Source organism: Colletotrichum destructivum, chromosome 5, assembly GCF_034447905.1.
Source record: "Colletotrichum destructivum chromosome 5, complete sequence".
Taxonomy (NCBI): Eukaryota; Fungi; Ascomycota; class Sordariomycetes; order Glomerellales; family Glomerellaceae; genus Colletotrichum; species Colletotrichum destructivum.
The window spans coordinates 2,174,432-2,195,047 of record NC_085900.1 but is presented as its reverse complement, the minus strand read 5'-3'; the positions used below and the strand labels follow the sequence as shown (position 1 = coordinate 2,195,047).

General features: G+C 56.1%; 5 protein-coding genes across 5 annotated transcripts; 2 read left to right on the top strand and 3 right to left on the bottom strand.

Annotated features, from left to right (window-relative positions):
- Positions 1-1,882: 1,882 nt before the first annotated feature.
- CDEST_08241 (Putative magnesium transporter NIPA) lies at positions 1,883-4,926 on the bottom strand. Its single transcript, XM_062924400.1, has 2 exons — positions 3,887-4,926; positions 1,883-3,791 (listed from the first exon to the last, which is right to left on the bottom strand). The coding sequence occupies exons 1-2, from the start codon at positions 3,926-3,928 to the stop codon at positions 2,079-2,081; spliced, it is 1,755 nt and encodes a 584-aa protein (XP_062780451.1). The 5' UTR covers positions 3,929-4,926; the 3' UTR covers positions 1,883-2,078.
- Positions 4,927-5,124: 198 nt separating this feature from the next.
- On the top strand, positions 5,125-6,493 carry CDEST_08240 (Putative V-type ATPase subunit E). Its single transcript, XM_062924399.1, has 3 exons — positions 5,125-5,371; positions 5,509-6,017; positions 6,110-6,493. The coding sequence occupies exons 1-3, from the start codon at positions 5,342-5,344 to the stop codon at positions 6,258-6,260; spliced, it is 690 nt and encodes a 229-aa protein (XP_062780450.1). The 5' UTR covers positions 5,125-5,341; the 3' UTR covers positions 6,261-6,493.
- Position 6,494: 1 nt separating this feature from the next.
- CDEST_08239 (uncharacterized protein) lies at positions 6,495-9,257 on the bottom strand. The gene is made up of 2 exons (XM_062924398.1): positions 7,219-9,257; positions 6,495-7,161 (listed from the first exon to the last, which is right to left on the bottom strand). Exons 1-2 carry the CDS (start codon positions 9,082-9,084, stop codon positions 6,496-6,498), a joined length of 2,532 nt encoding a protein of 843 aa, XP_062780449.1. The 5' UTR covers positions 9,085-9,257; the 3' UTR covers position 6,495.
- Positions 9,258-11,784: 2,527 nt separating this feature from the next.
- CDEST_08238 (uncharacterized protein) lies at positions 11,785-12,123 on the bottom strand (the record flags this gene model as incomplete). The annotated part of the gene is made up of 1 exon (XM_062924397.1): positions 11,785-12,123. The coding sequence occupies one exon, from the start codon at positions 12,121-12,123 to the stop codon at positions 11,785-11,787; it is 339 nt and encodes a 112-aa protein (XP_062780448.1).
- A 3,801-nt stretch (positions 12,124-15,924) lies between these two features.
- CDEST_08237 (Putative P-type ATPase, HAD superfamily, P-type ATPase, transmembrane domain superfamily) lies at positions 15,925-20,609 on the top strand (the record flags this gene model as incomplete). The annotated part of the gene is made up of 3 exons (XM_062924396.1): positions 15,925-16,380; positions 16,437-19,615; positions 19,667-20,609. 3 exons carry the CDS (start codon positions 15,925-15,927, stop codon positions 20,607-20,609), a joined length of 4,578 nt encoding a protein of 1,525 aa, XP_062780447.1.
- Between the last annotated feature and the right edge of the window lie 7 nt (positions 20,610-20,616).

Sequence of the window (20,616 nt, the reverse complement as noted above, 5' to 3'; positions counted from 1 at the left end):
CATAGCAATGAGAAGAAGATGAGTGCATATATATACCAATCTCGGTAGCTGACCTAGCGCGCGAACGCCACCTCATGGGCTGGATCTATTCGTGACGAATGATGATGGGAAACACAACAGACGCAGCCAAGGCAGCATGCAATATATCTGTTAACGGTCCCCGGTGACTGGGATAAACGCGATCGTCAGGCATGCTGCCGAAGAAGACCAGGAAACGGGACCTCCAAAGGCGGAGGGAAGGGTCGCCATCACAGCATCACAGCTTGGAATAGAATGGGCTTCTGCGTCAGGAGTAAAAACTGCCAAGGAGCCCCTCTCTCTCACACTCCAGACGCGAGGGAGGGGATTCCCTCCGCCTCACACAGACCGTACGGACTAATAAGCCCTCACCTGTCGGCAGAGCTGACAGACGGGGCGAGACTCGGCAGAACCCTGAGGTGTGTTGGTTTGATCGAGATTAACAACCTCCCCCCGCCAAGAAGGTCGACATGACGGGCTGGGCGGGGGGTTTGCCTACGGTCTGCCGTACGGTCGAGGATAGGACAGGATTGACGTGCAACCCCGCACGTATATAAACGAAACGAGACGGACAAGCTGGGTTAATCTACGTGGATCAACGACGGGCTTGCGGGGGGACGGGTGGGAAGACATGTTCAAGACCCATCTACAACGAATCTCCAGCGGCAGCAGTGCAGCATGTAAAGGGGAGGGAACATAGGCGGACACCGGCGATCCAATAAAGGCAAGACGGTTTGCGTGGACAAGAGTTGGCACGGCAGTTCTAGATCGACGGGTCTGGACGCGGAACATGTATGCATACTGGCCGGCGGCGGGTTCGGAAATCATGCGAGGTGTGGGGAGGGATCCCAATGCCCGCCGACCCCCCCCCCCCCCCCCCCTCCCCGGTGTTCCCACATTCCCGTATGTACGGCTCGAAAGACCGCGGGTTTGAGTTGAGAGAACCGGGCCGGCGCCCATGTTCTCCCCGAGTTTTCAGTCAGCCTACAAAGACGAACAATCCCGCCCCCTTTCCCCCCTTTCTGACCTCGGTCGGTTAGGAACCGGCCACGTACCAATAGCCGCGCGAGTCAGCCGTTCCTCCTCCCGCCCTGACTTTCAAACAGTGCTTCTCTCGTATCATTGAGGTACTAGTCAGTAGCAAGAAGGGAAAGCCCAAAGCAAACCAATGAGAGGGAAAGGGGCCCTCCCGACGTCCGTCGCTCTCCCTCCCGCATGTGTGTACAGAGTAAATATAGTGACACGCGTCCCACTTTTATCCGCGCCTGAGACAGCTCTTGGTAGGAAGTATAACTAAAGGAGAAAAAGGAAAGAACAGAGAAGCCTGACTTGTCGAGAACCCTCGTTTGGCCAGAGGGAATATGATGACATACGCGTTTGAGGCGGACCGCCTCATCAACCCCGTCATCCATTTGACGCTATGAACAGGCGCACACGTCAGGCCGCCTCTTCCCGCCATGACCTGCGAGGGTTGTGAGGCATCGCCCACGTCCTCGCTGCTCACACTGATTTTCACGATGCTTTGATAAGGAGGGTGGGGGGAAAGGCCGCAACGGTGTCGTCGCCCAAAATCGAACCGGAAAATATGTGTCGACGTAGGATATTGGTTTCCAGGGTTTTCTTTTATCTGCCTCTCTTCCCTCTCGCAGCTGGACTGTAGCGTTTTCGGTATTCCAGAAAAGCCGACGTCGCGCCCAACAGGGAGTTACGCCGAACCGCGCCGGCTTTTGATCTGTCTTGTTCTTGCCCGTCACCCCGTCATGCCCTGTAGACATGGCCAGTGAGTACGGAACCCGGGCGACAGTACTGGACTGCAAGCCGCGCTGTTAAGGACTTGTCGTGATAATCGAAACAAATGTATCTTGTGATCCTAATAGCTAGTACTACAAACACTCTCGTGATATGTACATGAAACGCTGGTAGGTCGGCCCAGAATGTGTTTGATATATTATGACACGTGTGGATAGCCCGCTTTTCCCCGCACACTTAGAAGATGGCCTTTCAATGATGTAAAGAAAATGTTTTATAAGGGAATAAAGACATGACAGGTGTTCCGATACTCATACAAGCGAATCGTCATCCGGACGGCCGCCCCGCCCTCTATCCTGGGACCTGTCGCCGCTGCCGTTCCCCCTCCCCCTTTCGGCGTCAACTCCAGCGTCCCCTTCCCCTTGCTCCGGCGGCGGTGGGGGGTCGTCTCGAAACACGGGCCATATGCTGCCGCTCCCGCTGCTCCCCGGCGGATTGCTCGCACCGTCGTCCACCGCCGCACCGCCGGAGCCCTTGTCGGACCGCCACCACTTGAGCTTCCAGATGCCGCCCAGCGCATCCTGCAGCGTGGGCGTGTTGCTCTGACTCTTCCGCCGCCGGCGGGCCGTGAAACCTGGAAACCCCGTGGATTTACGTCGCCTGCGCCCCAAGGGCCGGCGTAATGAGCTCGATTCGTTACTGGGCCCATCTTCTGAGGCCGAGGTGGGCGGGGGAAGGTGGTTACCGCTACCGTTGCTCACACCGCGGCGGTGCGGGAGGAAGGATGTTGATTCGCCGACGTCAGGCATCGTGCTGGAGCGCCTGCGTGACACGGGCGGGCTAGGCGTGTCGCGGTCCTCGAGCTCGCCCCAGATCTCGGCGCGTTCCTGCCATCTCCTGCCGGTCTTCTTGCGTTTGGGTGTGGGGGTCAACGGTGTTGTCTCGCCGCTCGCCACGTGGAATGTCGAGTAGGTCGTTGCAGGCAACGGGTCGTCCTCTTCGTGGAGGCTGTAGAGGTCGTCGCCGCCGCCCAAAAGAGACTCCTCCTCGTCTTCTGTGTCCTCCACTAGGCCGAGGCCGGGTGCCAGGGAAGATTGGCCGACGCCCGGTGTATGCTGCTCGTCGCTAAGGCGCCAGGATAAAGCCAACACGCCAGCCAGTAGGATCGCGGTCCCCAGCGCAATAAGGCACGCGCGGAGGGGGTTGATCATGTCCGTTTGCTTGAAGTATATCAAGCCGTCCAGGATCGCAATGATGTTGTAGACACAGAACACCAGGGGGTACAGCACCGAGGTCGAAACGAGCTTCAGACCACGATGTAGATAGTAGAGCTGACTCAGAGCCAGAATGACGAGCGCCAGCACGAGAACCCACGCCTGCCAGTGGACAAACTGATTATTGCCGTCCGCGATCGTCTTAATGATCAGCTCGACGGCCGATTTGGCAACCAGCAGTGAATGCGCCGACAAGATGCCGCTTATGCACCCGTAGGCAAGACCACGGGCGAAGCGGAACTTGGAATTAAGCGACATGCTCGTAAAGTGGTCGAGGCAGTCGACGCTGATGGCGATGGACAGGACCAGGAAAGCCTGCATGACCATCCACACGATGAACGGCTTGCGGCCCAGCAGCTCCAGCAGCTCCTGCAGATTATGAGCAGGCGCGGGAATGGCGCCGAAGATGGCGATCAGCACGGCGCCGGCGCAAACCAGCAAGGTGCCCCAGAGCGACCACCTCGTGAAGGGTTCGTTGAGGATGAGGGTGGCGCATATCGAATTGAAGACAAGGCCCGAGGCCTGCAGGGTCGAGAGCACAGGGAGAGGGAGGGTCGAGATCTGCACGGAGCTACCGAGCAGGTTGGCGGCGATGAACATGCCCATCCCCAGCTGCCATCTGCCCCTTCGGTACGGAGGCCGGCGTATCTCGTGCGGACCCTTTTCGTCTTCGAGGATGTGGGACTTCCGCTGGAGGGTGAGACCCAGACTCTGGACGCTCGTGGATAAGAGTCCGACGATGATTCCGATCTGCAACGGAGGACGATGTTAGCGACATGGATGTTGTGAGTTTCAAGGGGATAGATCATGTCCAGCGCGAAAGGGAGGCATGGGGGCCAGCATACAGCGATTGTACCCCCGGGGGAGATGCCGCCAAGGGACCCCATTGCGCGCGCAGAATCCAGCTAGCTGTCGGTCATCTGGCTGCGGTCGTCGAGGTTGAAGTAGCGGCGGTCGGGATCATGGAATATCGTCGGTCGTCCCTTGTCTCTCGTTCCCTCCTCTCGGTCTGTCTTAGCGTTCGGTCGTGGAGGGAGGGCGGTTTGGAGGGCGGTGTTTGTTTCCCTTTGCGAAATAACCAGATGGATTCGACTTTGGCGGATGATCGGACGTCTTGGTAGGACGTAGGAGGACGACGGAGGGATGGTGCGAAAATGGCTTCAACGTTCGGGTTGGATGGGGGGGGAATGATGTAGTTAGGAACGTTTGGCCGAATTGTGGTTGCCCACGTTTTGGGCGAAAAGGTGTGCTGCTGCGCTTCCCTCCAATAGCCGCCAAGAGAGAGCTTGCGGATGGGTTTCAATGACCGGTTGCGCGCGTCTACTTCGTTCTGCTAACGACCAAGGAGAAACAGAGTCGTTTTTCTTCCTTCACGGTGGATATTGCATGCGTAAAATCAGTTTGAACGGGTGTGATCAAAGCACGGGGTTTCCACCAGCATGGCCGGAGTCGGCGAAGCACGCTCTCACTGTTAGATCGTGGCCTCAGCTCGAAACACCATACAGACCAGACGTACGTTCGCCATGCACGACGCAATGGTCGCCCTGTTCCAATCGGTGTACAGAGAGGGCGGGTCGGGGTTCGGGTCTGGCCTGGCGGGCAACCAGGAAGTACCCCAATAGCCAAGGGGAGAGTGAAGGATAACACTGCCGCCTGCCCCCAGTAATCCATGGTGGTGCACGCAGCAACCAAGCACCACAACGACGCTGCAGCTAGGGGAGGCACTCCACTCTTCAGGTCCCCCCAGCCTGCATTGCATTATTCAGTGTCTGTACGGAGTGCCTAGTTTGCGGCTGCTTCTCGGACCCCGACGTCACCTGACAGCCGGATACCGGATTATCTTATCACTGCTTTAGGTCTTATGCGTGATGTCACCGTTCACGGAGGGAAACGTGGCTGGAGAATGATGAACAGCCACAAGTCGAGGACGCACGGACTCTACGTGGCTGGTATATTTCGCGATGACCCATGTGGGTCTATGTTCCACCCAAGCTGATGTGGCTGACGTCCAACCTGCTGTAGTGCGCAGGTCGCTGAAGCTGGGCCGAACCCCCAGTGATGCTCGCTGCTGCTGCGGCTTAGAGTAGGTACCAAGGCCTCGTCAAACAACAGCTTCATTCAACCTCCAAACCCGAACCCCCCCTCCTATCGCGACCTACCTCAACTCCCCGACCGGGCACCAACACGATTTCCCACCACTCTCTTCACGCGGTCCGTCATTGCCCGTCGACCTCCCTGTCCCCCCGATAAACCTAATTGGACCCGAAAACAAAGTCGCTCACGCCCCAAAACCGCCCATCATGTCGCACCAACCGTTGACCGACGACCAAGTAAGCTCTTCCTCTCCCCGCATTCCGCCCGTCCGTCTCCCGTCTGTCGTCGACGACGACCCATCTCGCCTACCAGACAGAGGCGATCCGCAGAGGAAACCCATCCAGGCTGACGTGATGGCGGTGGCACGAAATAGGTCGGTCAGGAGCTCCGCAAGATGACGGCCTTCATCAAGCAGGAGGCGATGGAGAAGGCCCGCGAGATCGAGATTAAGGCCAATGAGGAGTTCGCAATCGAAAAGTCTAAGCTCGTCCGCCAGGAGACGGATGCCATCGACGGCCAGTACGAGAAGAAGTTCAAGCAGGCCCAGATGTCCCAGCAGATCACCCGCTCCACCGTCTCCAACAAGACGCGCCTCAAGGTCCTCGGCGCCCGCCAGGAGCTCCTTGACAACATTTTCGAGGACGCCCGCAAGAAGTTGCCCTCCGCCACCAAGGACAAGGCCAAGTACCAGGCCACTCTTAAGAACCTGGTCCTAGAGGGCCTGTACGCCCTCGCCGAGCCCGAGGTCGTCGTCCGCGCGCGGAAAGCCGACTTCGATGCCGTCAAGAAGGCCATCGACGACGCCGTCAAGGACTACAAGAAGGAGGTTGGCAAGGACACGGCCGCCAAGGTCGACGAGTCCAACCCCTTGCCTGCGGAGAGGTACGTTTCCTCCCCTCTCCGAACCCACCTTCCTTCCTCCATGCGCTTGCCAAAGGAGTCAAAAGAAACGAAGCTAACGACATAGCAAACAGTGCTGGAGGTGTATTCATCATTGGCGGAAAGGGAAAGATTGAAATCAACAACACATTCGAGGAACGCCTAAACCTGCTCCAGGAAACCGCTCTGCCGGCCGTTCGCGAGACCCTCTTTGGAAAGAACCCCAACCGCAGATTCACCGATTAAACCGCATATTCACTCCCTCCCCGAAGACGCGCGCCCTGCAAAAACCTATATAGCCCCCCTCCTCCTTTTCCCCCCACCCCCGGGGCTGGACAAATGCAACGCTACACGAAGGAAACTCCCGGCGCCATCCTGTTTTTGAAACCCCCTTCCTGTGGTGTATCTTAGATGTGCTGTATGAATGTGGCCAACCCTTGGCGTATTAGGTAGTCATCGTTATACTACAAGTCTATTATCTCTAGCCGAGTGCCGTGATGCATGTGTCGTCCTCGCTTGGCAAAGACTCGGCCTCGACAACCGTCGTCTCAGCTGGCTTGTTTTTCCTTGAGTGGACGAACTGGTGCATGAATTCTTGCTGCCGCCTCTTTTTCGCCGACGATGGTCCTTGGTCTCCAAAGATGCTCTGTGTAGGCGGGCGTCTGGTCCGGACCGAGTAGTTCAGACGCTCCCCAACCCATTCGAGAACGCTCTTGGCCTCTGTCCGCGCTAGGTTTGCGGCTCCAGTATCGTTGATGCCACGCCAGATGGCCTTGAGACGCCTCGCAAGATCGTCAACCTCTGCATTGAATTTCGCCTCATGCTCTCGGGCGCCTTTGCTATGCACAAAGGAGCCGTCGTCCACGGCCATGTCGAGAAGCTGCACCAGAGCCTTAAGGTCGGTGTAGTCGGTCCTGTTATTGACCTGAAAGTCACTATCCTTGACCCGAGCAATGACGAGGTGTAAAGAGATCGCATCGTCGGGGTGTTCGCTAGCCAGAGCTGCGTCCCGAAGGAAGAACGCAACCGCCAGACGTCTCCGCAGCTCATGGAGCTTTGGCGAGGTGACCGGGAGACAGACGAGCGGCAACATCCGCAGGGAGGTCTTGTCAAATCCATGGTAAAGGGACAAGCAGATCTCGACGCACTGCAGCACAACAAGGTCAGCGACGGTCCGCAAAACATGTCCCGGTGCTCAACTCACAAAATCATCCCAAAAGCTGTCTTCGACCGAGTTTACCAAGCCTTCCATGGCATGTCGATGACATGTGAGGATATCCGCATTCTCATGGATTGCCCTGTCAGCCGCCATACGCAAGAGCATCTTCACGGCGAGAACCACTGATTCGTGGCTGAGCTGTGCTGCCACCCAGTAGAGCCATACAAGGAACGACTGGAGATGTTTCCAGTCACGATTCGCATAAACATCCCGAATCTCTCGTACCGGCTTGAGTACCTCGTCAACAATATGATCTGCGGCACCCAACTTGCGCAATACCTCTTCGATTCGCTGGGGTGTGACGAGACGCTTGACCTGCTTCCTGTTGGCCGCAGCGATCCTAAGGTATTCCTCCTGGATAACGCCGACTTCTTCGACGTTGACCACGTCCAAGACCCAGAGGTACAACTCGTCTGGAGGTGCAATGGTAGTTGCCAGACTAGCAGGCATCCCGGACATGATGTATTGGTCTCGCGTTTCCGCCTTTTCGAGGAACGACCAAGGTCCCTTTGCGTACTTCTTCGGAAAAGTAGCACGCTTACCTGGGACGTTGACATCTTTTTTAAAGAAATACCAATTATTTCTGGATGCCCCGGCATCTGTCCGTTCCATTGCCTTCATCGCTTTGTCCGCATCCTCCTCGTTCTTGACGCCAGCAATTTCGATCAACTTCTGGCGCGCCTTGCTAGGGCTGGCATCGAGATCTTCCACCACTTCGTGCCTGACCTCGGAAGCAGCTGGCCGCTTGGGACTGTCAAAAAGCACATCATGCCGCCTTGAGTGTGCGTCCAGCGTCTTGAAATCGAACTTGTGCTTCGGCTGAATGGTAAGAGGTGATTTGTGCACCATCCTAGCCCGTCTCTTGGCTTTTGGCGTCCCATCTAGCCTCGGTTTGGTCGGTCCCAGCATGTCAAGGTCAGGGAATGAATCGTCGGAGAACGAATCGTCATCGCCATCATCGTCAGAGCCTTTGATGACTGCATCTCTGGCAAGAGTAGGCCGCTTCCTCACCGTCGACGGAGATGGTGAAATACTCGGGGAGCTGGGTAGACTTGGAAGAGACGGCAGTCTGTCGGGAGTCTCGTTGGTCTTTGGCTCCCCCGAGCTGTCGCGCTTCAGTGTGCCCGATGGCTGGCTCTTCCGCAACGAGGGCAGGCCGGGCGGCATGCCAGCCAACGGCTGGGGGGGACTCTCACTAGCCGTCTTTCTAGCCGGGGTTTGGCCAAAGAGCCGCCGTCTAGGTGTCGTGACTTCCTCAGGCTCGGGAGACTGCTTGATCGATAAAGGTAGCGAAGAGAACCGTACCTTTTGCGACGAGCCGGTATTCTGCCCCACGGAATGCCGATCAGGAGTGGCGTCTTTTCCAGAAGTCCGCGATCGAGATCGTGTTCTCCTGCGGCCTGGAGTCTGATAGATAAGGCGCCGTAATGATGGCGGGAGGACTGGGGTAGTTTGGAGATCGGACAGTGACGAGGCCGATGTGTTCAAGTTCGATGATGCAAGAGCAGGCAGTGGTGAGGTCGTCGGAGACACAACCCGACCCGAGCGGCGTTTGGTACCCGGGCTCGCCATTTCTGCTTGCCCTTTCTTCGAGCGGGTGGTCCTGGTCGTCGATGATTGTCTGGGCGGCTTCGCACTTCGAGTCTGATAGCGAGCAAAGGTTGGCAACTCCGGTGCGGCCGCAGGCGATAGTGATGGCGAGGCTTCCAAAACAGACTCTTGGGAAGCCAGAGACGATGACACAGTAGGTTCGAGGTTCTTCGCCGTGCGAGCAGCTCCGAAAAATAATCTGATATCACGACTGCCGTTTGCGCCCGTAGGCTGGGCAGTGTTGCCCGATCTGCGAGCCATGGCGAACGAAGGGTAAGTGCAGCTTCAGCCTCGTGTGGTGTATATTCTTAGATTCGCCCGAGTTGCGGCACCGACTATTTCGCAGGTTACCTTAGGAGCCAACGGAGTGCATAGGTTGTGGTGATGTGAGTTCAGTTACATACAAACAAGGATAGGTACAGTCAAGATCACTAGTTATGGAATGGACGTCAAGGTCCGACGCGTGCGTGGGGGATGCCGTTTTCGCGTCGGGCGTTGAATTGACGGGAGATTTAAGTGGGGATCACTTTAACCACTATCTATATCTTATCGTTGATTATATAAGCAATACTTTTTGCGTTGATTGAGACTAAGTCTGGGGGCTCTCTAAGAACAACGACTGACAGAGTAAATATTAGAAGGTAGTTCCATTCAAACCTCGTGATTGCGAAGCATTCTGGAGGCGTCTATCACAAGTGATCAGGCAGTCCAGCAACGGTAGAGAATCCGATTTCGGGCAAGAATAATATTGTTGCGACATTGCTGACTGAGCGGCAATCGCTGAGACACGCCCAGCAGGCATCCATAAACTCATGGGTGAAAGGCGCACATTGCTTGATTCGGTCCACACCGTACGACATGAAAGTGTTGTATGCAAGGCCTGACGATGACACGATTCGGGCCAGTGACGGACGAACCAAAGCTCGGCTTCCGCGGCGGCGGCGGCAGCGGAGTTTTTTCTTTCCCCTCCTTGAACATGGAGTTGCAGACGGAAGCCCCGGGTGATGGATAAGGAGGGTACCTCGGAGGCGCCACAAGGCCGGATTGATCGCCACGGCAGGAAGAGGAAGGACGATGGCAGAGGGTTGTTGAAGCGTGCACGCATCCCGGCACACGCTCAAGAAAGGCGGTTGATAGAAAAACCCGAAGATTCCCAGCGCAAACCGTTGGAGACGGCAATTCTCGAGTTTTTCGGTTTCAGGGGCCGGGCAAGAGTCAGAAATAGGGGGCCATCGTGGTCATGGCGGTTGCGCTGCATGACTGATTGACTGGGAGCTGTCCATGTTCTCGCCCCTTTGTATCTCCGCTCTTTCCTAGTATATCACAAGAGATGGGAAAGGTTCTGGCCTGCATGCAGTCCTTAACCACCATTGCACAGGGCGCTCGGAGCACTAGCACTCTACAAGTCCCGCCGATGTCTGTCATCGGGCCAAAATCTGCTAAAGGGTTAGGGAACCCATCCGTCATCACGGCTGTCCGGAGCAGAGGTGCATCGCAGAATCCGTTCCAGGATCTTGGGCCGCGAACCAGTCTAGGTTAAATCAACCGGCGTCCCGCGTGAACCGCCTGGTATCCAACCCCCTATCGCGTCTGGGATGCATCAGAAAGGGTGGGTGGGAGAATCACGGCTCGCGGCCACATCCCATCTTGTCTCTGGCTCCCCGTCTGTTGTCTTCCGTCCGTTTCCTTGCTGAATAGGAGGTTTGGTCGGCGTTGGATCGGACGAGACCAACCAAACCAACGCGGGCAGCTGGAGTGTTGGCTGGAGCGTTGGCTGGAATCGATCCCGCTTGAATTTAGTTTGTATAGAATCATCGCGGCGAACATTATGCGACCGGCATGACTGGAAGACAAGAGAATTCCGGAGCAGCAGTAACCGACACTCTTTTGCCACTGGATGGTTCACATAGACAGCAATTGGCGACTATATGTCTGGCTTGGTGCGGAGACCGCACTCCAGACCGGCGTCCGCTGGTGAGAGCGGCGCGCGAGTCTCACTCGTCCCACTCATCGTGCCCTCGGCGTCAAGATGACCTCCGCTTGCGCCGTTAGAGCAGTTTTGCAGATGACTGGTTGGGCGCCCTGCGCGTCCTGCCGTTCCTCGTCCTACCTCCGAAAGGACATCTCGAAGCCCCGAATGCCCGACAGCACCACAAGAGGCGTGGTGCATAGGCTTGAGGACCCTCGTGTGGGACCTTCCTTGCGGGCTCACTTGAACTGGCCAGTGATGGTCAGAGGGGAGACGGAGCTAAAAAGACTGCTCGCAAGGATGCCGGCCGCAGGTTTGGCGTGGCCATTGGTTCCTGAGGGAAATGCCACAGGGAGCTCCCAGATACATTAGCAGGACCTACCCGAGGTTGACGACGTCGGTGTTCACTGGCCGCTGCGAGTAGTCCTTTCTAGCATTGATATCTTCCATCCGTCGCAAAAAGAAGAACACGGACAGATCTGTGAGCGGAGGCAATCCCAGAAGAGGTTGCCAAGAACATGCGGAAATAATGTTAACCCTGCCGACAGGCGCCTGAAGGGCGTTGAGTGTGCATCCGTAGTAGCCGTAGATTTGTTTCATGGTGCCATCCCTGGGTTGCTTGGACGGGTTTGATGGAGGGGCGAGATCCGGACGGTATCGTCTCTCCAGGGGGGAGGGGGTCTGTTTTCATAGTCCTTTCAGCCTCAAGTATGTTGCTCAAGGCTGGGTGTGAGTGTGTTTACGTGTGAGTTTGTGTGTAAGTTTCTGCTTTGCTATGCCATTGATTTCGATCTGCCGCAGCCTCGCGTCAATTCGATCGCCATCTCTTCTGCCACGCCTTACTCGGCGGGAGATGGCGAAATTGCTTGGTGAGGCAGTGCTCTTCTGGAACTGTAACTAGAGCCCTTGACATGAGAGACGCAGAAAGCTTGGCTCAGGTCAGGAGCACTAGCCAGCAGGCTTGCTCGAGCGCGCATCTCAATCCCGCATGCCTAACAGGCCCTAGTGCCACAGGCGCAAAGATTCGCGATCCGTCCGGGCGGCCGTGGGCACGATGCAACCCTGAGACCCATCCCTCTCCCACTGCCATCACTGGGGGCCTGGCTGATGGAGCGTCGTCGCTTGCTATTTGAGGCGCGAAAGAGATAGAATATGGAGCATGTCGGCAACTCAGAGCCAGTGAGTCGGGCCTGGCCAGCGGTGGCTCGTAATGAGCCATCTGATTTCGTGCTCCGCCGGTCATCAAGACAAGACTTGGGTGGCCCCTCTGGGGGTCTTTTGCGCGGTTTCCCCTGGCTGGCACATTCTTGGCCAATTTCGCAACCAAGCATGGATCATTATGAGATGCCAGTGAGTCCAATTTATGTCGAGAAGCGACTGCCCACACCTGGAACGCCCCCTTTTGGGGTCCCTGTTGGACCGGAGGGATATGGGGGATGGACGAAAAGAAATGGGCCAGGATGACGACGATGGCTTCCCGTAATAAACGCACACAAGTGCTCAGCCTCATAAGCAGTTGTGAGTAACAGGGCAACGCTGCGACGCAGCAAATTGGCCCGCTTGATCCCGGACCGCTGGCTCGCCGCGGCCCAAGATGGTGGTTGAGGTTGGGATTCGCCTGCTTGCGACAAGGCATGACACCTAGAGCCCGTCCGAATGAACCAGTCGCCAGTGCGGGTGTTCTTGGGAGCAGCCCGCCAGCCCGCTGTTAGCGCAACTTCCTGAGGCTTATAGCGCTGCCAGCACACACAACCTCGGTGGTCGGTCGGGCCCAGTCTTGATAGGTGTCACAGTAAGCAGTGGCTGGGCGGTGGAACGATGTATCCAAGCCGTTGTCTGCCTTCTCTCTTCTTAAAGATTCCCACTGTCTCTTCCATCCCACTTCCACGGGCCGAGGGCGTAGGAGGCGGACGGAAAGGGAGAGGCTTTCGAGGGCGGGGCGGGTGGGAAGTGAAAGTTGTGCTTTGCAGTGCAGTCACGGAAGCCGGCGCAGGGAAGAGCTAAGCAGTGGGCAGACGGATTCAGCTGCAGAATTCAAGGGTAGGTTTGGGGTCCCTGACTCTCCGGTGGTGCTGCGGATACTGGTGAGGGACTGAGTGAGAAGCGAGTGCTTGGAGATGAAGTATCCGTACGGAGTACATTTGAGGTTGGGTCAAATGCTGATCCAGTGGATGGGCGTCGGGGCGATCAGCGTGTCGCCATACCTGCCACTTTCTTCCTCTCTGAATCCCTACAGGTTTTCTAGGTGCAAGGGGAGTCAAAGGTACTAGATTCCTGTTCTTGAGGTAAAGCCTTTCCCAAGGCCCGAACGAGATGGTTAAGGTCTTGTTGACGGGGCAGACAAAAGAGAGAGAGAGAGAGAGAGAAAAGAGTTAGGCGAGATAAAGGAGGCGGGTGCCATTTGGAGGGGGGAATAGGAGAGGGAAAGCCTCTGTCTGGGCACTTGAAATCGTGGTACGTACCGCTGTGCATAGGTAGCCTACCTACCTAAGTAACAGGTAGGCAGTACCTACATAGTTCACATGCCGGTACCTTACCTCACATCATTTCAAGGAATACAGTACCTCGATGTTTGCGCCCCAAGGCTGGAATTGATTCGTGACGAGCCGGACTTGGGGTCGATGGCGGCTGGGTTGACAATCAGAAAGTACATACATAGGTAGCAAGACGCAGCATTGAGAGATCTATGGCCACGGCGGCCACGGCCCGCTCTGTGCTCGTTTGGCCTGTTCTTTTTGCTCGTGCTCAATTCTGATGGACAGCGACAACCATTGTCAAGTAGCCTGCCTACTTTGGTCGTCGTTACGGTGGTGTTCGACTCAAAGGCCAGCGCCGTAAGATGAGGAGGACAGCGATTCTCACATCCTGACTGGCTGTTGGAGTTTGGATGATGACTGGGGTACAGAATTACCAGCCTTTTCGTCTCTCCATCCCTCTCTTCCTCTCTCTCTTATGCACACCTCAAAGTCACAGTTTTTTGTCTCCCATATCAGTCAGCACGCATGGAAGCGGCATCACTCATGCTGGAAATACCAAACGAAACCACACAGGACGGCTGCAGAGTAAATTCGATCGCATGGAAACTGGGAATCCCTCAAATGGAGCCTATGTTGGGGCCAGGGAAGGTAACCATTGGCATTGTCCATGTCAAGATTTAATGCTGGTTGCTCTCGAATCTGCGCCGACGTAGCGAAAATGAGGGACAGTATGGGTCACTGTTGCTGAAGACGTGTGCACTGTACCTACATCGTACACGACGGGCGGGTGCGACATTTGCACAATGAGCTTGATTACCAATCGCGCGCATCCACCCGTGAGATCAGGCTTATTCATCCAGCAAGCAGGGTCGCTGGTTGTTGTTGATTTTCGGACTGCGTGACGGCATGGCTGATGGAGCGGACACTAGACGGAAACCGCTCTTTCGCTCGTACAGCAGAGAGATGGGATTTGATGTTTGCAACAGCCACACGCACCATACCAACCTCGAACAGGACATGTTAGCCCGGTCGACTGCAGATGTAGAGACGGGCGTGGAGTCTTGTTAGTCCCCGGGCCATCCGGGCGGGCGGCCACTTGTGCTTCCCACTTGACCGCGCCCGTACCCCCCGTTGTACCTGTGGCCCATCGATTTGCGGAGTCGGTGGTGCGAATCGGTGACGCGAGTGACCACCCATAAGCAGAGAGGGGACTTTGGATTGCCGTCTAGGCCGTCTAGTTTTTACGGAGGAGTGCGGAGATCCTAGGCGCCGCCCGCCTGCTGTTACGCTTATGGCATTGCTGTCTCGAGGTGCATCCTTTCTCTGCTATCCATTACAACTAGAAAATCCGTACTCCGTCAGAAGAAGAGAGAAAGAGAGAAACGTGTGACAGAGGCGGACTTGCTCGGCCGACGCGGCACCACGGGCACCACGGGCATCACGGGCACCATGAGCACGCGCTTTGGTTGCATCGCAGCGCTCCTTTGCTCCAGTCTTTTCCTCTTTTCGTCCTTGTCCTCGGTCGTGACCGTTCCTGTCTCTCCCTTTTCTCCTCTTTTCAGCCATCATCCCTCTCTGTCTGTCTGTCTGTCTGTCTCGCCCTCCGACTTATCCTCCGAGTCACTGGGAATTGTACTGGCGGTGCGGGACTTGGACCCAGATCTGAGAGACCTTGTGCCCATATCTTCGGACCTCGACCTCAAGCTGAATCCCCAGAGACTAGACGCCGCGCAGAGAAGAAAAAGCACGGTACAAGGGCAATTAGAAACAGTACATGCTCTGCCGCGTTGGAGGTTCGTACCCGGCTAGGCTGTTTCTGCTACAGTCCCCCACTCCAACGGTAAGGCGAGGTACTTCCGTCGCCACAATTTCTCGAGGTACTCTCGACACGTACCACACACGCTTACTGTGCAGAGTACGCTACCTACATTTCCCCCCCCCTGCGCCATTGCACAGAGGGTGAGATACGTGAGGTACTTTATCCAGCTTGGGTTGGATAACTTGTCTCTCATCCCCCCTCCCTCTCCCTCCCCTCCAGAGAATGAGAGTCTGGGTTGGACGACGGAAGCGCCTTTTCATCCGTTCTGCATACTTTGCATACGTGCACACACACACACACACATACCAGGCGCATTCCTGAAGGGCGACTCGAGGTACGGATACATTGCCTGCCTACCCCGGGCAAGTCGCAAAGTACCTCAGTACTCCATCGTCCAGTCCCCCCAGCACCCACATCCCAGCGACCGATACTCCCCCCTTCCAGCGGGTTTTTGGGTAACGCTGTCATCAAACACCGCGACAGCGCCTCCCGGCCCCTTCAGCCAAAATAATTCTTACCCCCTTCCGACCGCTCCCTTCCAATTCTGTTACTCCCTCGCACGAACCACACTTCCTCAACCAACACCACAACATACCCTCGGACGGTCATCGACGACGACGTTACGCCGAACATCCACGGTCGCTCGTTTCCCCTCTCACAAACCACTCGACGACAACCCACGCTTTTTCTTTCCGGACTCGACCTCGCCGACGCTGGACCGCTCGTCAAACAACACGTTCCTTTCCCATCCGGGACCACTGTTGCGGCCGGACGAGGCCATCCTGGAGGACCACTCGGGTTGATCGGGCTGCTCGCCCGCACACCAAGAGACCACGATGGCGTCCACGAACGAACAAGCGCCCAACGCCGCTCTCGCCCCTGCTAACAACTCTGCCAACGACCCTGAGATCCCCACGTTGCGGACAAGATGGGCAACCCGCAAAATGACAATAAAGAGCAGCAACAAGAAGAGGCTCTCCCTCATGCATCGCGCCGCTCACAAGAAAAACAACAGTGAAAAGAGCCGCAGCTCGGGCGGCACCGAATCGCTACAGACAGAACATAACGTCGCTCACCCCGACCCCGAAGAAAGCAATGGCGGCAGGAAAATGTTCTTTAATCTACCTTTGCCTCCGGAGCTTCTGGACGAGGAGGGCCATCCGAGCCAACACTTTCCGCGGAACAAGATTCGGACCGCCAAGTATACCCCTCTCAGTTTCGTGCCAAAGAATCTGTGGTTTCAATTCCAGAACATCGCCAACATATTCTTCCTCTTCCTCGTCATCTTGGTGGTAAGTCGAACTCGAGGCATCTTCCAAGCTTGCTGAAGCCAATTCCAACTCTGCAGTTTTTCCCCATCTTTGGTGGCACGAATCCAGGCCTTAACTCAGTGCCCCTCATCTTCATTATCGCCGTCACTGCGCTCAAGGATGCCGTCGAAGATTATCGCCGTACTATTCTTGACATAGAGCTGAACAATGCCCCCGTCCATCGCCTGCGGGGTTGGAACAACGTCAACGTCGAGGAGGACAATGTTTCCCTCTGGAGACGCGTCAAGAAGGCCAATACTCGATTTTTTGGGCTCATATGGCACACCATCGAGAGTGTATGGTCCAAGAAGGCCAGGCGAGAGTTGGCGATGCGCAAGAGCCCGCAATCCCTCGCAGACGCGCCGCGACCTTCGATCGAAACCCACGTGGGCCCCCGGGACTCCTTCACCTCGCCGCGATCCGGTCGTGACTCGTTCGTTTCCGCGCGCGAGGATATCCAGATGACTCCTGTCCCGTCTCCGCTACCCCGTCAGACCCTGGAGGTGCCTCAGTCAGATGATGATAAGCGGGCGAGACAGTTGATGCAGCGAAAAGGAGACGTCTTGAACCGCAACCTCCCGAGCAAGGGCGAGGCCCGATTCCACAAAGACCACTGGAAAGACCTTAGGGTGGGCGACTTTGTGCGAATCTACAACGACGACGAGCTTCCAGCCGACATCATTGTTTTGTCGACGTCCGACCCTGATGGGGCGTGCTACGTCGAGACGAAGAATTTGGACGGCGAGACGAACTTGAAGGTGCGGCAAGCCCTCAGATGTGGCCGAGCGCTGAAGCACGCGAGGGACTGCGAAAGAGCCCAGTTCTGGATCGAGAGCGAACCTCCTCAGCCCAACCTTTACAAGTATAACGGTGCTATCAGATGGCATCAGACATTCGCCGACGAGGCGGAGCCTGAACTCATGACCGAGCCTATTACGATTGACAACATGCTCCTCCGAGGATGCAACCTCAGAAACACGGAATGGGCGCTTGGTGTAGTCGCTTTTACTGGACACGACACTAAAATTATGATCAACTCAGGCATCACACCTAGCAAGCGCGCCAGAATTGCTCGGGAGATGAACTACAACGTTATCTATAACTTCGGCTTTCTCTTTGTCCTGTGCATTCTGTCGGCCATCATCAACGGAGTGGCGTGGGCGAAGACAGATGCTTCATTGCACTTTTTCGACTTTGGGTCTATAGGAGACACCGCGCCCATGTCCGGCTTCATTACTTTTTGGGCTGCCCTCATCGTATTCCAGAACCTGATCCCCATCGCTCTTTACATCACTCTCGAAATCGTCCGACTGCTTCAGGCAATCTTCATCTACAGCGATATCGAGATGTACTACGAGCCGCTAGACCAGCCTTGCATTCCCAAGTCCTGGAATATCTCCGACGACCTGGGCCAGATCGAATACATCTTCTCGGACAAGACCGGCACATTGACTCAAAACGTAATGGAGTTCAAGAAAGCGACCATTAATGGGCAGCCGTACGGCGAAGCATACACGGAGGCACAGGCTGGCATGCAAAAGCGACTGGGCGTCGATGTCGAGAAGGAGGCTGCCGAAGCCCGGGCTGAGATTGCAGACGCAAAACTCCGTGCGATTGACAGCCTCAGGAACCTGCACGACAATCCCTACCTTCATGACGAGGACCTTACTTTCATCGCTCCTGACTATGTTTCCGATTTGGCTGGCGACTCCGGCAAGGAGCAACAAATAGCAAACGAGCACTTCATGCTTTGCCTTGCATTGTGTCACACAGTCATTGCAGAGAAGGTGCCTGGCTCGCCGCCGAAGATGCTTTTCAAGGCGCAGTCCCCCGACGAGGCGGCACTCGTCGCGACAGCCCGCGATATGGGCTTCACCGTACTCGGCAGCTCCCATGAGGGTATCAATCTGAACGTCATGGGCGAGGATCGGTTTTACCCCATACTCAATACTATCGAGTTCAACTCAAGCAGAAAGCGGATGAGTGCGATCGTACGGATGCCCGACAACCGTATTCTCCTCATCTGCAAGGGCGCAGACAGCATCATCTACTCGCGTCTCAAGAGGGGTGAACAACAAGAGCTTCGCAAGGTCACCGCCGAGCACCTTGAGATGTTTGCTCGCGAGGGCCTGAGAACGCTCTGTATTGCCCAGCGTGAACTCACCGAGCATCAATACCAGGCTTGGCGCAAGGAATACGATGCCGCTGCCTCGGCTCTCGAACATAGAGAGGAGAAGATGGAGGAGGTTGCTGACCATCTCGAACGGGAGCTGACTTTGCTCGGAGGAACCGCCATTGAGGACAGACTACAAGATGGCGTGCCGGACACCATCGCCCTACTTGGTGATGCCGGTATCAAGCTCTGGGTCCTCACCGGCGACAAGGTGGAGACGGCCATCAACATAGGATTCTCTTGCAACCTCCTGAACAACGACATGGAACTCATCCACCTCAAGGTTGACGAAGACGAGACCGGCGAAACTCCCGATGAGCACTTCCTCGGCACTTTGGAACAGGAACTCGACAGATACCTTCACGCTTTTGGCATGAAGGGCGACGACGATGATTTGGCCAAGGCGAAGAAGAACCACGAGCCGCCCGGCCCAACGCATGGTCTCGTTATTGACGGCTTTTCTCTCAAGTGGGTTCTCCACGACGCCCTGAAACAAAAGTTTTTGCTTCTTTGCAAGCAGTGCAAGTCGGTTCTTTGCTGTCGTGTGAGCCCTGCTCAAAAAGCCGCCGTGGTCTCGATGGTGAAAAACGGTCTCGATGTCATGACCCTCTCCATCGGAGACGGTGCTAACGACGTCGCCATGATCCAAGAGGCCGACGTGGGTGTCGGCATTGCTGGCGAGGAAGGTCGACAAGCCGTCATGTCATCAGACTACGCCATCGCTCAGTTCCGGTTCCTGTCGCGGTTGGTGCTCGTTCATGGTCGATGGTCATACCGACGTCTCGGAGAGACCGTTGCCAACTTTTTCTACAAGAACGTGGTTTGGGTGTTTGGTATCTTCTGGTACCAAATCTACTGCGATTTTGACATTACGTACATCTACGAGTATACCTACATTCTGCTGTTCAACCTGCTGTTCACCTCGGTCCCAGTCGTTGTCATGGGCGTTTTGGACCAGGACGTTTCAGACAAGGTCTCGCTCGCAGTACCTCAACTGTACCGTCGGGGTATTGAGCGAGCGGAGTGGACGCAGACCAAGTTTTGGTAAGTCTGGTCACAGCTGTGGCCTTTGATGAGATGCTAACCTCTCCACAGGCTTTACATGCTTGACGGCGTCTACCAGTCTGTTATGGTTTTTTATATTCCGTACTTGACAGTGGTTAGCACAAGCTTCGTGACCAAGAACGGCTTGAACATTGAAGATAGGACACGACTCGGCGCTTACATCGCGCACCCCGCAGTTTTCGTCATCAACGGGTACATCCTTATCAATACGTACCGTTGGGACTGGATCATGATCTTGATTGTGGTCTTGAGCGACCTAACGATCTTTATCGTCACCGGCATCTACACGGCTACCGAAGGATCCATGTTCTTTTACCAGGCCGCGCCGCAGGTCTACGCCCAGGCATCCTTTTGGGCCGTCTTCTTCATCGTACCCGTCATTAGCCTCTTCCCCCGGTTCGCAATCAAGGCGATTCAAAAGGTGTACTTCCCTTACGACGTCGACATCATCCGCGAGCAAGAGCGACAGGGCAAATTCTCTCGTCTCACCCAGAGCGACGAGGCAACGGTCATTGGGGAGCAGGAGGCGAGCAAGACGCCGTCAAACTCGTCGGACAGCTCGCGCAAGGGTAAGCATATGCACTATGCCAGTGTGGATGAGGACAGAAGGCCAATCTATCCACCTTCAGTTGCGACACACACGACGCACAATCCGCGCAGCCAGAATGGCAGCGACGGCACCAACTACACGGGCCATCGTCAATCGATGGACATGGTACACACGCAGTCCCTCGACATGACTCCTCCGATGCGATCCTCGTTCGAACGAACCCGTCCCTCCTACGACCGAGCCAGACCGTCCTACGACCGAATACGAGCCTCAATGGACCGCACGCGAGCCAGTTTCGAGGCCAGCAATGACTTTACGTCGGCCGCTCGCCTCTCCCGAATAGAGTCTAGCCAGTCGTACAGCGACCGATTCCATCCGCGAAGACTACGAGGTCTATCATTGACCAAGAGCGCCAATATCTAGCAAGCGC